Source organism: Ornithodoros turicata, chromosome 9 (assembly GCF_037126465.1).
Source record: "Ornithodoros turicata isolate Travis chromosome 9, ASM3712646v1, whole genome shotgun sequence".
In the NCBI taxonomy this organism is placed as follows: Eukaryota; Metazoa; Arthropoda; class Arachnida; order Ixodida; family Argasidae; genus Ornithodoros; species Ornithodoros turicata.
Window position 1 is genome coordinate 35,898,209 of NC_088209.1, and position 14,192 is coordinate 35,912,400.

Below are 14,192 nucleotides of genomic sequence, written 5' to 3' on the forward strand. Positions count from 1 at the left end.
AAAAAATAAGAGGAAGAAACGATATGTTGATGTTGTCGAAAAAAGAAATTATAGGGAGTGATTGAATTCTTCACACGACAAATTCGGCTACTCCCCTAAACATACCCCCTCCTGAAAAAAAAAAAAAAAAAAAAAGAATAGGTACATATAACGTTTTAATATTCCGTTCGCGGGATTATTATAAGCCGGTGTGGGACCAGCATTCTGTGTAAGTTTTATCGCGGAACAACAGGGAAATTCCAATATTTTTTTCACCATGGAATTCGAATATGTCTGCTGTCGATAGCTATAGGATCCGTAATCATAAGCGGGCTGCCGATTCATTCCTTGATTCAGGATTCTGGTGTGATGCACGCTAGCTGTTTATTTCGGCAGCAAAAAGTATAAGCTGTGCGGATCATGGTTGCCTTCTTGCTATAGTGCTGATGCAGATCGGACTGAGCTGACTCGACGCTGAAACACAAAAGAGACACATGAAAGTGACTATATAAAGTGAAATAATTTGTTGAAGAATCTTAAGTATTTGGCAGTGATGGCCAGTAGTTAACTACATGTAGTTAAACTACCTGATTGTAGTTAAAAAGTAGTTATCAACTACTTGTAGAAATGTAGTGGCAACTGCTAGTTAAACTACTATTTCGAGTAGTTAACTACAGTAGTTAGGTTACTGCAGGCGCCAACTACTTCCGATTTTGCCGCAAGCTTTACGGCACGATTGTGCTTCCTACTTTTACCTTGAGCTACTTGTTTGACGAGAATGGAGGTGCAGAGCAATTGTGCATTGCACGTGTACCAAATCTTCACTTTTATCACTGCTTGTGATTCATATTTAGGTGTCCAAAAACACTATAGAATGGGATTGGTGTTGATGGACAACGTTAAGTAGTTATGGATGTAGTTAAAATACATTGCAGTAGTTAAAGAAGTAGTTTTAACTACCTCCCCTGAAAAGTAGTTGAACTACTAGTTAAACTACTCCATCGCGAAGTAGTCAGTAGTTACAGTTAAATTACTGTACAAGTAGTTAGTGGCCATCACTGCTATTTGGATAATGCGTCGAATATTTACATTTTTGCATTTTTGTTTCTTCTCGTATACACACGATGTTTCCGGTTCTATATTCGGCACACGTACGTAAGTTTCCCACGCAAAGAGCTTCTTAGTGCATCATCCTAAACATGCCATTGTCCGTTTCTTTTAATGAATATAATAGACCTAGGAGCGAAGCGGTCCTTTTTCTCTATCACGCATCGTCCATCCTGCGCACGCAACGTTTAGAAATGTGTCCACGAGAACTTGTAGCCATTCACCGTTATTTGAAATGATGTTTAGTTCCCACGAAGATTGTTTAGAACAGGCGTACCAGCTCCCGCGGCATAGTGGTTAGGCGTGGTTAGTGCTTTCCACGCCGAGACTGGGAGGTTGACGCCGGTTCGAATCCCTGCGCCTGGGGTTTTTCCTGGGTTTTCCGGAAGATTTTCCATACGAATGTCGGCACAGTTCCCCTTGAAGTCGGCCCAGGATGCATACTAAGCCCCCTGTCCCCCACTCCTTCCTGCTGTCCTCTCTCCATCTGTCCACGTCTGTACGCCGCTCATAGCCACAGTTGCGTCGCGGCGCTAACACTGAATTAAAAAAAAAAACATCGCATTCGCCGCACATTTGGTGTTTCAAAGTTTTCAACACGCACATGTTTTCACGTTAATTGTCCTCTGAATAGCATTTATATATATATGGTAGCGAAAGAAAACCGGAACCAAACTTCGAGGGACATACATCATGTCGGCGATTTCGCCTTATCGAAGGTATACGGGGTGTTTACTCTAACGTGTCCAGAAATTTTGTTTAAAGCGAGCGATAAAAGAGAAACGAGCGCTACTTTTCAGCTACTTGACTAAGAAACTACTAGAAAGATGCTACTATAGTGAAGCAGTACCTGTGTCTAACTCAAGTAGCAGAAAAGTACCACTTGCTTTTCTTTTATCGCTCGCTTTAAATTTCTGGGCACGTTAGAGCAAACACCCTGACCCTGTATAGTTAGAGGTGAGCGCGGATAACATTGACAGTATCCGCATCAGCAGCCGAGGCAGGCTACAAACATGGACGACACAAACACATGAGCTTCCAATGCCAATTAATCAATGAATTCAAATACTGGGGAAAAAGGTGCTGATACCAGGGCTCGAACCTGGGTCCTCCCGGATCTCCGGTCGGGGATATTTGCGGATATACGGGCGAACCGCAGAGGTGCGCAGTTTTATCGGCAACACTTTATCCGCGCGGATTTCAAAATATAATATATTTCTACTCGCAAACAACGATGTAGCGCGGATATCCGCGCGGACTCGCTGTCATAGCCGCACCCGCACACGCCCCTCGCTCTGGAGGGGTGGCGTCTTATTCTTTCTTTTAAGTGATGAGAGAGGTAACCAATATTTGGCTTGCTACTCTTAAAAAAAATTCACCAGGTCACCCGGTGACGTCGTATATGTAACTCTTGTTACATATATCACCGTTACGCGCACCTCTAACCCCGTCACTCAGGCTTGTACAAGATCCTGATCTCCAAACGGCAGGATTCGCTTTTGAATTAACGTGAAGTGTACTGGTCTGGGAGCCCCTTTGAAGGCATGCAGTGTGGCTTTAATTTTCCTCAAGTAGGTTTTCACTGTTTTCGGCTTGTAAAACTATCTTGAGTCACGCAAGATCGCGAGCGATGGAAGCTTACGAGCTTTCTTCCTCTTTGCCGCGACCAGGATATGAGAAGCTTCACAGCCGGGGTCATAGTCGCACAGCTTTCGTGTCACGGAGCCTAATATGGCATATGGTACTGCGCGTGCGTGCATGCTTGTACGATAATCCGCGGGCGACCGTGTTTCTCTGAGAGGGCTTTATCCGCGTATTCTTCTCGTAACCTGCACGTTATGCGGTTTCTGCCATTGCTGCCAAGGAAGCGGTGTCCTCTGGAACATCCTTGTTCAACTTAGTCTCAATTCTTTGCAGCCGTACGCATTTTTAATCGTGATGACATTAGAGGGGTTTAAGTAACCGTGTGCATACTCGGTTTCCGTTTCCTTTTGCGATTCAGTTTTTTTTGTTAAAGTGATGCCGGAAAAAGTTTTAGGAGAACGAATTAAGTGGTACGAGCCATATTGTTTCACAACGAACGTATCATAAAGAGCAGCGCCATCTGTCAGGTTATATTTTCAAAAAAAAAAAAAAACGTGTAAAAAACAATGTGCTGTACCAACTGTATTCATACAAATACACTTTGTTTTAGCTATGTGTATGTTAGCAGATTACAGGTGACCGATGACACACAATGGGCGTCAAGGGTGAGAACCCATGCTACCACTGCAGGCACTGTCCTGAAATTCTAAGTCACCATTTGTAAGCAATGGCCACGCATAGCCTAAGGATCATATTGAGCTCCTTCCATTATTCTTTATATTGACATCAAGTTGTCTGCCATTGAGTTCATGAAAGTGACCTTTATCGTTGAAAGAACGGTTCAATAGTAAGCGAGCTGGTGATAGTGTCCATGATGGCGAGACCCGAAGAGGAGATACAAGGCGGGGCATACACGCACAGCGTTGAGACATTGTGTATGTCCCTTCCTATCTCACGCCTCATGGTTTTTGCTATGGACCTTCGTCATGTTTCCTTCGGGAAGCTTTACATATTTTTATGTAGAATCGTGAAGGTACAGCCGGGCGCTGTTCGCAAATCACATAGTACTTTTCTTGAAACGAGAGTCCACAGAAGGTAATGTGACCTTCACACACAACACATTGTAGGTCAACGAGAGTCCATGGACTCTCGTTGTCCTCTCCCTCCCCATTGGGTGAAAACATTTTTCTATACTTTGCATAAGTGGACCTGAAAATATAACCTACACACTTTTTTTCTTGCCACATATATATCACTCCCTTTTAGAGAGTACAGTTACTCATAAAAGTTGGGAATCCCACTCCCTCAGGGGAGCGGGGAGACTAACTCCCGCTGTGACTCCCAACTGGAGAGTAATATTACTCTCCGACAGGGAGTAAGGGAGTAGTGTTACTCCCCGGAGTGAGTGAGGAGACTAACTCCCGCTTTAACTCCCAACTGGAGAGTAATATTACTTTCTGTCAGGGAGTAGTGTTACTCCCTCGAGGGAGTGAGGAGACTAACTCCCGCTTTAACTCCCAACTGGAGAGTAATGTTACTCTCCGATAGGGAGTCAGGGAGTAGTGTTACTCCCTGGAGAGAGTGAGGAGACTAACTCCCGCTTTAACTCCCAACTGGAGAGTAATGTTACTCTCCGATAGGGAGTCAGGGAGTAGTGTTACTCCCTGGAGAGAGTGAGGAGACTAACCCCCGCTTTAACTCCCAACTGGAGAGTAATATTACTCTCCGACAGGGAGTCAGGGAGTAGTGTTACTCCCTCAAGGGAGTGAGGAGTCTCCTCTTTGAGAGTAATTGTACTCTCCAAAAGGGAGTGAGATGTATGGCAAGAAAAAGGAGTTGCAGTAAGTAAAGAAGATTTCTTATTTCCGTTTCGAGACGCGCCGTTGAAACGATCTGTTTTGGCGATCGTTCTGGGAACAATTCTTGCACAGAACTTCGTTTAGATGGTGGCGCATGGTACAAGATGTCGTCGATCGTGAATCTGTTGTGAGATATTTTGACTGACTCCAGCTACATCTCGGTGTTCAAAGCCGCCACTACGCTCTAAGGATTCAGTAAAAGGAACTCGTTTCGGCGACCGTGAGTCGGTGGCGTAAGCGACGCTACGGCAATGGTCCGGGTGTTACAACAATGTGGAAACGAACTCGCCGTAAATACTCCTGTACGCTTTCTATGAACACCTATGCCAAGGAACATACCCAACGTCAATGGAAATGTCCTGCTCTTTGTACAACTAGTTCGGTAGTACAACAACATGATCATTGACATGAGCTCCCGTGTAGAGGACAGAGAGACAAAGCACTAAACGCTCTGAGCGCAGTGAATACTTGAACGGAGGAACATCTTGAGGTGTGCTGAAACACTGTGGACACTAGAGCAATGAGAAAAAGCGTTGCTCTCTGATATCCTTCGCTCTTCGCTGGGGCTAATACCCCCCATCCCCCACTCCTTCCTGCTGTCCTCTCTCCATCTGTCCGTCGCTCATAGCCACAGTTGCTTCGCGGCGCTAACACGAAATTAAAAAAAAAACGTTCATCGGTAAGAACTCTACGAAACCGATAAGATAAAGGAAGCCACCCCTGACTGGGTCGTGACTAACCTCTCCATATTTTTCTTTCATACCCAATCCAGTCCAGTCCAATCCAATCCAAAGGAAGTTATCCAGTCAAAGCTCAGCAATTTTATATCACCCGCTTAAAAAAAAAAAAAAAAAGAAAAACCCGCAGCGATTGGCTTACGTTTACGGAACCGTTATCGTGCAATCAGTGTCAGTTGAGAGTTTTAATGAATCGTACACTATCGCCTTTGCGTACGTAAGGGATAGCGTTGATGGTTCTGCGCACGCCCCTAACAGAAAGAAAGCTTCGCGCAGTGCGCAGAGCCACCGACGCTATCTGCTATGTACGCTATCGTCTTTGCGTACGATGTATCATGAAAGCTCCCTTGCGTACAAAGATTGCGTTGCGGCACTCGTACTGTTTACGCGAATATGTCCTCTCGGGACTAGTAATCCTAATTTGTGCTCATACAATATTTTATGGAGCCTTCCCATGTTCCTTTAACTTCGTTTAAACGGCACTTCCAATTTGTACACGCCCCCTTTGTATAGAAGCTGTGCTTTGGGTATATTTTAGTGACTCAGATCATTTTCCTCTTCTCTCGACCTTGAGGTCCAACGATGGGGTATGCCTTTCTCTTTTTAGGTCGCTATGCGCCTCTAGGATACGGCAAAAACAGGGTCAGTGATGTGCGGCAATCTTTGTATTTCTTTCTTTCCTTCATTTTTGTTGATAAGATCTGACCACGCCCAACCTGCCCAACTCCTGCATCGTGTTTCCCGTCATCCGGTTCCTCTTGTTTCTAAAAGTGAGGTAATTTTTACGCTTCCGCGTTGATAGCGATCAATGAATTTTGATTGCAGAAAATCTACTTAGCTGTTATGGAGTGTTTAAAAAAGGAATGGGGAGGCACGTAGAACAGACTTTGGTACCTTTTAATTTTATTATTTGGACTAATTCATAATTAAAACTAGGTTAATTTAATGCAGCTCTACACCAAACCGTAGCGTAAAAATGTGAACGATCGGAAACGATCAATACGGATACAGCGATACGAACACAAACAACGAATACATACGAATACGATGGTCTTCCACCCTCTGTGTCTATAGCAGCGGTTTGTACAAGACGCCCCACAAAGTGTGTTTTAAGTTAAGTTACTGAGTACTGGGCAAAAACGTAACTGAGTAGCGTGATTAAATAACCGATCTTGAAAAATATGTAACTATTAAATGCTCTTACAGGGAACTCGTTACTTTCAAGATGCCACAGTTGGAACTCCACTAAGAAATAGGAAGAGCTTGAAGTCGAAAATGGCAGAAAGTTTTTCTTTTATCTCGCAGGAAGAACTGGCTTTTCAAAATTACTATCCAATAGCCTGCCTCAGTTTTTTTTTTTTTTTTTCACATTGCCCTTACAAGCGCTCTAGAGATGCGAACGAATGTTAATTCTACGTAGAAACAACGGAATTTTTGTCTTTTTTCTCCTCTGCGTTACTTTAATCTCATAAAGCGTTATTATATTCTACGTGCTCCTTGCCCTTCATTACAACACAGCGCCTCATGAATGCTCCCGCGAATATCTCAGACGCCACAGTATATATGTACAGCGCATCGCCGAGACAAAAGTAACCTGGAAATGAGTAGAAGTTATTGTAAAAGGTATTGAAGTTAGATTATACTAAATACTGACGCTTTAAAGTATTTGCAAGATAACAAAGACGGTTAAGAGCATCAACTTTTTACTATATACTACACATTAAAAACAAGACTTTCGTTGCAGTAGGCTGCACTTCTTCAGGTTTGAGGACCTGTTACAAGTGGCGAAGCGTATATATATATAAAAAAACGAGTCACGTGGTTCAAGGGGAAAGGGTGAGGGTGAAGAGAAATACAAACGCAATATGGAAACTTGTATGAGTGTGCTAAAATGGAAGAGTGAAAGGAGGATGAGTGAGAGAGAATGACTGGTTTGTCCCTTCAGATGACGCACCCTGGAAGTCGCTGAGAAGGCGTGTTATAGCTCAGCTCAATTGGTAGAGCCCTGAACCGGCAATCCAGAAGATGTGGGTTCGAGTCCTACAGCTGGCTAACCTTTTCAGTGACTTTCATCTTTCATCGTTAATTTCTTGCGGTTAACTTGAGGCCTTGTATGTGATTGTCCCTTCTATGTTGTTCCAGCCTCAGAACATCAGTTCTCTCTTGTACGTTGTTTTTCTTCACGTTCTACGATATTTGCAAGATACCAAGAAAACTCTACTCATGTTGCTGCACAAGTTTGGCGTTTATAGTAATGCCGTCGTAAATGCCTTCTTTCACGTAAATAAAATCGGAAATATATAAAACTGCCATTTGAGACGCCGTGCACGCGTATTGCTGCTATAATATGCGTGTCGCGTATGTACGGTCTTGGCACGTTCGAGCGCGGCAGACGTGACGTATATAGCGGTCGTGCAGTCTTTCGCAAATGGAGAGCGGATTGGGATTACCGGTGACGTAAATTTCGAGCCTCTTCAAATTCTTTGCGGACAGTACGAACGTGAGACGAAGATAAACACAAACGGATGAAGCACTAAGCACTTGATAAGCACTAAGCAGACCGCAGGTCGCGTATCTCCAAGGGCTTCGACGACTGAAACGTACAACTGGAGAAATCACGTGTTATTCACTCAGCCTATTTACGTCAACGTGCGTAATCGAAACTCACAAAAAAAGTTTCCAGTTTCGGCCAAATATGCTAAGACACGGTGGCAATTCTCGCAATTCCTTTCAAGCTCTGCGTAGACTTTTATTGCGGTGACGCACCTCATTCCATCGTCATTCATGTAACTGCTGCTGCTGCTGCTGCTGCTGCTGCTGCTGCTGCTGCTGCTGCTGCTGTTGTTGTTGTTGTTGTTGTTGCTACGTACACTTGCTGTTGGGCAAGAGTCCACTCTTCTAGAACGTCCACTCTTCTAGAATCTTTCAAAATGTGTGTGTGTGTGTGTTCTAACTTTCGACAGCGGACTTGCAGTTCGGAAAAGAGCGGACGTTCACCACTTTTGTTCACCAAACCGCATACAACAAAAGTGCTCTGTATCTTAAGCTGCCATACCTCAGCAAATCGATACATTACACGCACAACAAAAGGGAAAAAAAAGAGAGAGGGAGAGAGAAGAAATTGGCGTATATAACAGGAAAAAAAAAACGGCATTGCCGTCTTTTCCTTCTCCTTTTTTTTATTATTTCCTTTTATCAATGCAGCAATTAAAAGATAAGACAATAATTACCGAAAATTCGTGTCTTCACGCCGCGAGACAACTATACAGTGAACCCTCCTTAATATGACCCCCGATAATCTGACGCTTTATGACCAAGCTCCTGGGGAACCATGTAGTACAAGCCTCTGCAGATTTCTCCCGTGAATAGGACAGTTTCGCATTATGATCAAAATTTTCGGGAATGGCCATGGTCATAATAACGAGGGTTTACTGTATACGATCATGGCCGATACCACAGTGGTCGGTCCGCGGATTAAGTTTGACCACCTGGGGGTGCTTTGACGTGCGCCGAAGGCTCCGGGCACTTCTTCCTCTTTTTTGTGTTAAGAGAAGTCAGCCCATACTTGGTTTGTTACTCTTTACAAAAACAGAGAGAAAGACAAGGAAACGAAAGACGGCGTGTCTAAGCAACCTGCATACCCTGCCGCGAACTTGCTGGCGTCCTCAGACCAGATCGAGCCCGCACAACATTGGCATCAGTAAATGCAGTGACGTCACGTTTGTCACATGACATGGGAAAACATATTCCCTCAAGCTTCCCTCAAAGCAACACCAACACATCCTCCTGGATAGCAGAAGGCCTGAGTCCTCCGTCACACAGGGGGCCCTGCTGTACGTTTTAACTGTTGATGCTGCTGCTACGACGTCAATGAAAGAGCGAACAAGGGGGAAAAGATGGAAGCAGGCCTCCGTGTGTGACGTAGGGCGCGGGCCTTCTGCTATCTATGAGGTCTTGCTCACAGACTGCGCGTGACCGTGAAGCCAAATATTCTGAAGCGCTTCTATTCTTAAAGCCGGGCCTTGGCGTCTGTTTTTAGTAAACGAGGCGAGACCGTGCGCGATTCAGAGCGAGGCAACGCAGCATTTTGTTGTCATTTATGTGCGTCAACAGCAGGAAGAAACGGAATTCACTTATATACGGAAGCCCCTTTCAAAGTGGACCGACGACATTAAGGCGAAAAAGAGGGAATTAAATACGTACTCTTTAATACCGACAATTTAGGCGTTTATTATACGCAGCAAGATAAGGACATCGATGGGTATTTTCTACTTGCGATAAGGATCAGAGAAGGAAAAGGGAAACTAAGTCGCGAATATGTATTACGTACGTTTTGTATCTGCTGCTGCGAGGAACACCCGTTCCGCTGCATTCCGACATTAGTGTAGATGCGACCCGTGAATACGCACCTATTGGAGCGAATCGCTGCGGGACAAATGTTTTGTCCTGAAGAAGACAGTGCTTCCGTGTGTGTTTCCTCGGGGACCCTCAATTCATCCTTCCGTGCTGTCACTTCCACATGCCGGGATCGCTCCTTAGCAAAATGACCATGAAGATGCCGACGTACATTTACTTTCGGAACGTGCCTACGCGGCTGTTTCATGCATGTCTGCTTAGCAGTCTGAAAATGACACAGGTGTACACGGAACAGGTCGTTCCACTATATCCACGACTTCCTCGGAGGCATTAATCGCTACAAAAGTGCTCAACTACTTTCTCATTCGTCTGACTACTACCTCGTTCTAGTAACTAGTTTGAGGATCACTCCGACAGCAGGTTTCGTTTTCCCCGTTAGCACACTTTGGCGAAGGAAGCGTTTCCGTGTTACTAAACGTTTCCGAAATGCACTAAGCCCGGTCCATTCGGGATCTGCGAATGCGGTCCATTATCGTTAATATATCACCGCCACTTTTTCCTCGAATAGACGATTCCAGGTAATTCCAGTGCTCCTTCCCAGACAGAACACTTTCTCCTGTGGACGTCCGAAACAGATCCCAAGGTCCATATCCGGAAATCTATATCCGTCGGTTTCACTGGGAGCCTCATACATGGACGTCCCAGGATATATATCCACAGGATATCCGGTCGCGGCTGTTTCAAGAATTGTCCGAGCTAGATCCCTGTCGGGATGTTACACGGATCATTTATTGCGGAAGAGAGAGAAACGGGTGGCGATGTAGCACTGCGAAGTTTGACTTTCGATGTACCAGCTGAATGTCTCTAACCAAAACCAGTAGGAAACACAGACATTGTCTTGATAGCGAGTTAATACACCGAGCAATTTATCACTTCGTTGTTGTATGCGTGCGTAATCAAATTAAGCTTAGACAACACACCCATCATTTTGATTCACAGGCGAGAAGGTCAAGCAGTATATAGTATCTGTTCTCTCTTTGGAAGGAAATGGCACTGCCTTTCGAAGTGAGCTTCTGGGACAGGGTTGTCCTGTCGGAGCTTTTATATATATTTTTTTCTGACTAAAACGCTGTGTTCGTTCTCCGTCATGGCATGTACGAAAAACAAAGAGGAGCAACAGAAATTAAAAGGTGCGGAGGCGGGGATTAAAACAAAATGGCAGGCAGAAAATTGCTGATTTCAAAGAAAACTGTCTTTCTCCTCTACGGATGTTTGTATATCCACACAACGTGTGCATGTACATAAGTAGGTCCGTGCAATGTCCAGACATCTCCATGTAACATCCTGTGAGGACAAACGACGGATATACGTGGGAAGTCCGAACCGTGACCACTCGGAGATGTGGAGGACGCGTCCGTCGGAAAAATGTCTGTCTCCCAGGGAGATCCGAATTTCCGTCAAAGGATATCCACAGGAACACCCCGGGAGGTTTTGTTCTGTTTGGGTTGCCCACGCGTTGCATCCTGGGAGATTATTGTCACGCGGAAGGGAGAACAGTCCTTCACTTTCGTTTTCGCTGACCTTGACACATCGTGGACAACGGGCCGATAGAGAGAGGAGAAATCGAAACAGTTTGGAGACATTCTCCTCCTTTCTGATAAGCAAGTTCCCACAGTTCAAAGCGGCGCTAAGCTCTGGGATTTTCTGAAGTCGTCTACTATCTTACCACAGCAACGCTCTCTCTGAGCAGTAATGCTCATGTATATACGCAACAAGCCTTGTTGAAAGAGCAACGAAGTAACAGGGCTCTAAAAAGTAATAAGGCCATAAAAAAGTAATCTTTGTGCTCTTTTAAAGAGCTCAGAGTGTCTTCAGTAAAGTGTGAATTAAAGTGTCTTCTGAGTCCCACCGAATTTGTCATTGCAGTGCACCTGTCTCGCGTTGTGCTCCCTCAAAACACTGTTTCACTCACTCACCGAACTCACTTTCAACGTGAGTCCGGAAACAGGAAGGTACGCGCCAGCTCCGCTCTCCATGACTTCACCTACTTTTGGAGAAATCCGAAACTACGAGTCTCGCGCGTTCTTTCGAAGATTCGACATTCATACTTTGCGTACCAAGTCTTTGAGCGAAATTGACTTTATAGTATGAAATAAAATAAACATCATTTTTATGAAAAAATAAGTTGTGGAACTTTATCGAAAAGGAGAGTCGAGATTATATCGTCTTGGCACGCGCAGCATGTAGCCTCACTGTGTCCATGTTTTAAAAGCATTTCGCAATGTATCCCTGCAGCCTGAGACGCGAGAGAGAGCCTCCGTCTTTTGCTTCGTGGTATTGGAATTTCGCTGAGCGCAGCGGCTGCAGCGAAGCAAACCGAGTTGAGTCACATATAGTCTCCAAGCTGTTTCCAGGAATTTTGCAACGTGAATGTCGGCAACATTGTACATACCTGGCGCCAGTTTGTGTTTGTGTCACTTCTGTTATTAGCGTCTGTATGGCATTGGTTTCGATTGGTAACGAACGTTTTTGTTGGGTTACTTGAGATATTAGCGGCCATTCCACGTACTACGAGAACAAAGAAGGGCGTCTGCTACTTTCGTTATTTAATCTATAGGTAAGTACTCGCAAACACCAGTGTGTTAGCGTCGTTTACGCGCGCGCGGGTGGTGATAGCTGAGTCACCCGCATTTTACAGCGTTGCGACTTCACTGTCTCAACCTTCATTGTTCCTACAACTTACAAAACAAAGAAAATAAAAACATTAACCGCTTCACATAAGCTTCGTTCTTTACAAATGTGGATCTGTATGATCTGTTAAGCATGCATGTTCTGTTAAGGATGGTCTGTTCAGGGGTAGCCATGTGCACAGTGCTAATTACCGTCATTCTCTATTAGGATGGACGAGTTGGGGCGATTTGAAAAACCTCCTGTACAGCAAAACGAAGAATGCTCGAATTCAACCAGACCAACGCGCCCTTCTCGGCTTACTTCGAAGAAAAGTAGAATGAAAGGCAAAAAGAGCCAGTCGCTCCCTGTGATAAAGACTCCATTGGAAGGTATGAGGTTGATACACGGTGGATTATGTGGCCAGGGTTCTGCCATGCCCATGCAAACGTCTGCGGATGACCTGCAAGTTAGAAGTTCGTCCCTAAGTCAGCGTGGCAGCGCCACTTCTTCCCCCAAAGACAGCTGTCCGCCGTCGCCCACAGACGACGAAGAGGAATTTTTTTCCGACGAAGAGTTTCATCGCGTTGATCTTCCATCAGCTGTAGAAGCTATGTGTGTCACCAGCCAACCAAGGCGTAAATCGCGCTTAGTGCGGCTGTCGAGCATGGTAAAATGCCCGTCTTCTGGCAGTTTGAACAGACCTCTTGCTTTAGGAACAGAACAACTTCTGCGTCAGACAAGTAGGGTGAGCACGGGAAGCCTCAAGTCACTTTCTCCGAGCGAAGGAAGCAACGGCAATGGTGGCAAACCATTACATCTGCCTCCGATCGCAAGAATATTATCACCAGCCAAGGATTCAAGACGTGATTCAATAGGGAAAAAATTGCAACACTCGTGGACAATCACTGGTGTGTCACAATACCAGGACAGTTTTGACAGTGTTGTCGACAAGGAGAGTGTGCTACCGAAGATCCTGACCAAGGATGCCAGATTGAGGCAAGCGGTTTTCTGACCACTGAACACAAACGCATATTAAATTTTGTAGGAACACACACGTGATGGCTTGAAAGGGAATCTCCACTAAGTTGCAGCACCGTAGGAACTACCTTTGGAATGTGGTATCGGTATTTCACTTCCGTGGTGAAAACTTCTATTTGTGCCTGAAAACACCAACACAGTGCAAATGAACGCAACATAGGTAGCTCTTGATGGTCTAACTATCTGAGATTTCCCTTGATATATGCGAATAAGAGGACACACATAATCAACAGAATACATTCTGATTAAAGTAAAGGTAGTAGGTCAAAATACACACAAAAAACGGGAAAACAATATAAAGTAAAAATAAATGAATAAAACAGCCGCATAGGGCAAAATACCCACCCCTTCATTGCAGCTATCCCGCCTTTGGCTCGGCGGAGGAAATATGGTAGCATAAATGTAGTAATCAGTTTAATCAATTCAAGTGATGGTCACATTATTCATGCTCCATCTTTTAATAATAGGAAAAGTGTGCACGGGCCGCTATGCTAGCTCAGGCAATAATGTTTTGCATATCATATTATCAGAGATATGTGAATGTGCTGTACCATCACTTTGTGGACACTGCACTGTACCTAATGCAGTCCACCATTAACAGTCTTCCTTTTTGTTTTTCATGTTGAGTAGGAGCTACCTTGTTGGAAATGTCAGTGGTAAAGGCTCCTTACTCGGTGAAGAGGAACTCAACAGATATTTTCCGAGCAGAAAGGTGGAGATCTTTGTGGCTACTTGGAACATGAATGGACAGGTACATCATTTAAAAATATTTTTCCCATCAATAAGAAACATTGATTTCATTTTTGCGCAAAGTTCTGACAACGATCTTGCGATCCATGTAATGTCCTGTTGTACCTGTCCA

The 14,192-nt window shown here is 44.6% G+C and overlaps 1 protein-coding gene across 2 annotated transcripts in view; it reads left to right on the plus strand.

Moving 5' to 3' along the window:
- LOC135368785 (phosphatidylinositol polyphosphate 5-phosphatase type IV-like) overlaps positions 1–14,192 on the plus strand; it is a 48,954-nt gene that overhangs the window by 28,223 nt on the left and 6,539 nt on the right. Inside the window, exons 1-3 of one of the 2 annotated variants that reach the window (XM_064602300.1) lie at positions 11,995–12,239; positions 12,521–13,288; positions 13,961–14,081. In XM_064602300.1, the coding sequence (XP_064458370.1) occupies positions 12,522–13,288; positions 13,961–14,081 (888 nt within the window). In that variant the 5' untranslated portion in view covers positions 11,995–12,239; position 12,521. Of the gene's footprint in view, positions 1–11,994; positions 12,240–12,520; positions 13,289–13,960; positions 14,082–14,192 lie in introns of those variants that run through there. The other variant, XM_064602302.1, reaches the window with a different exon arrangement.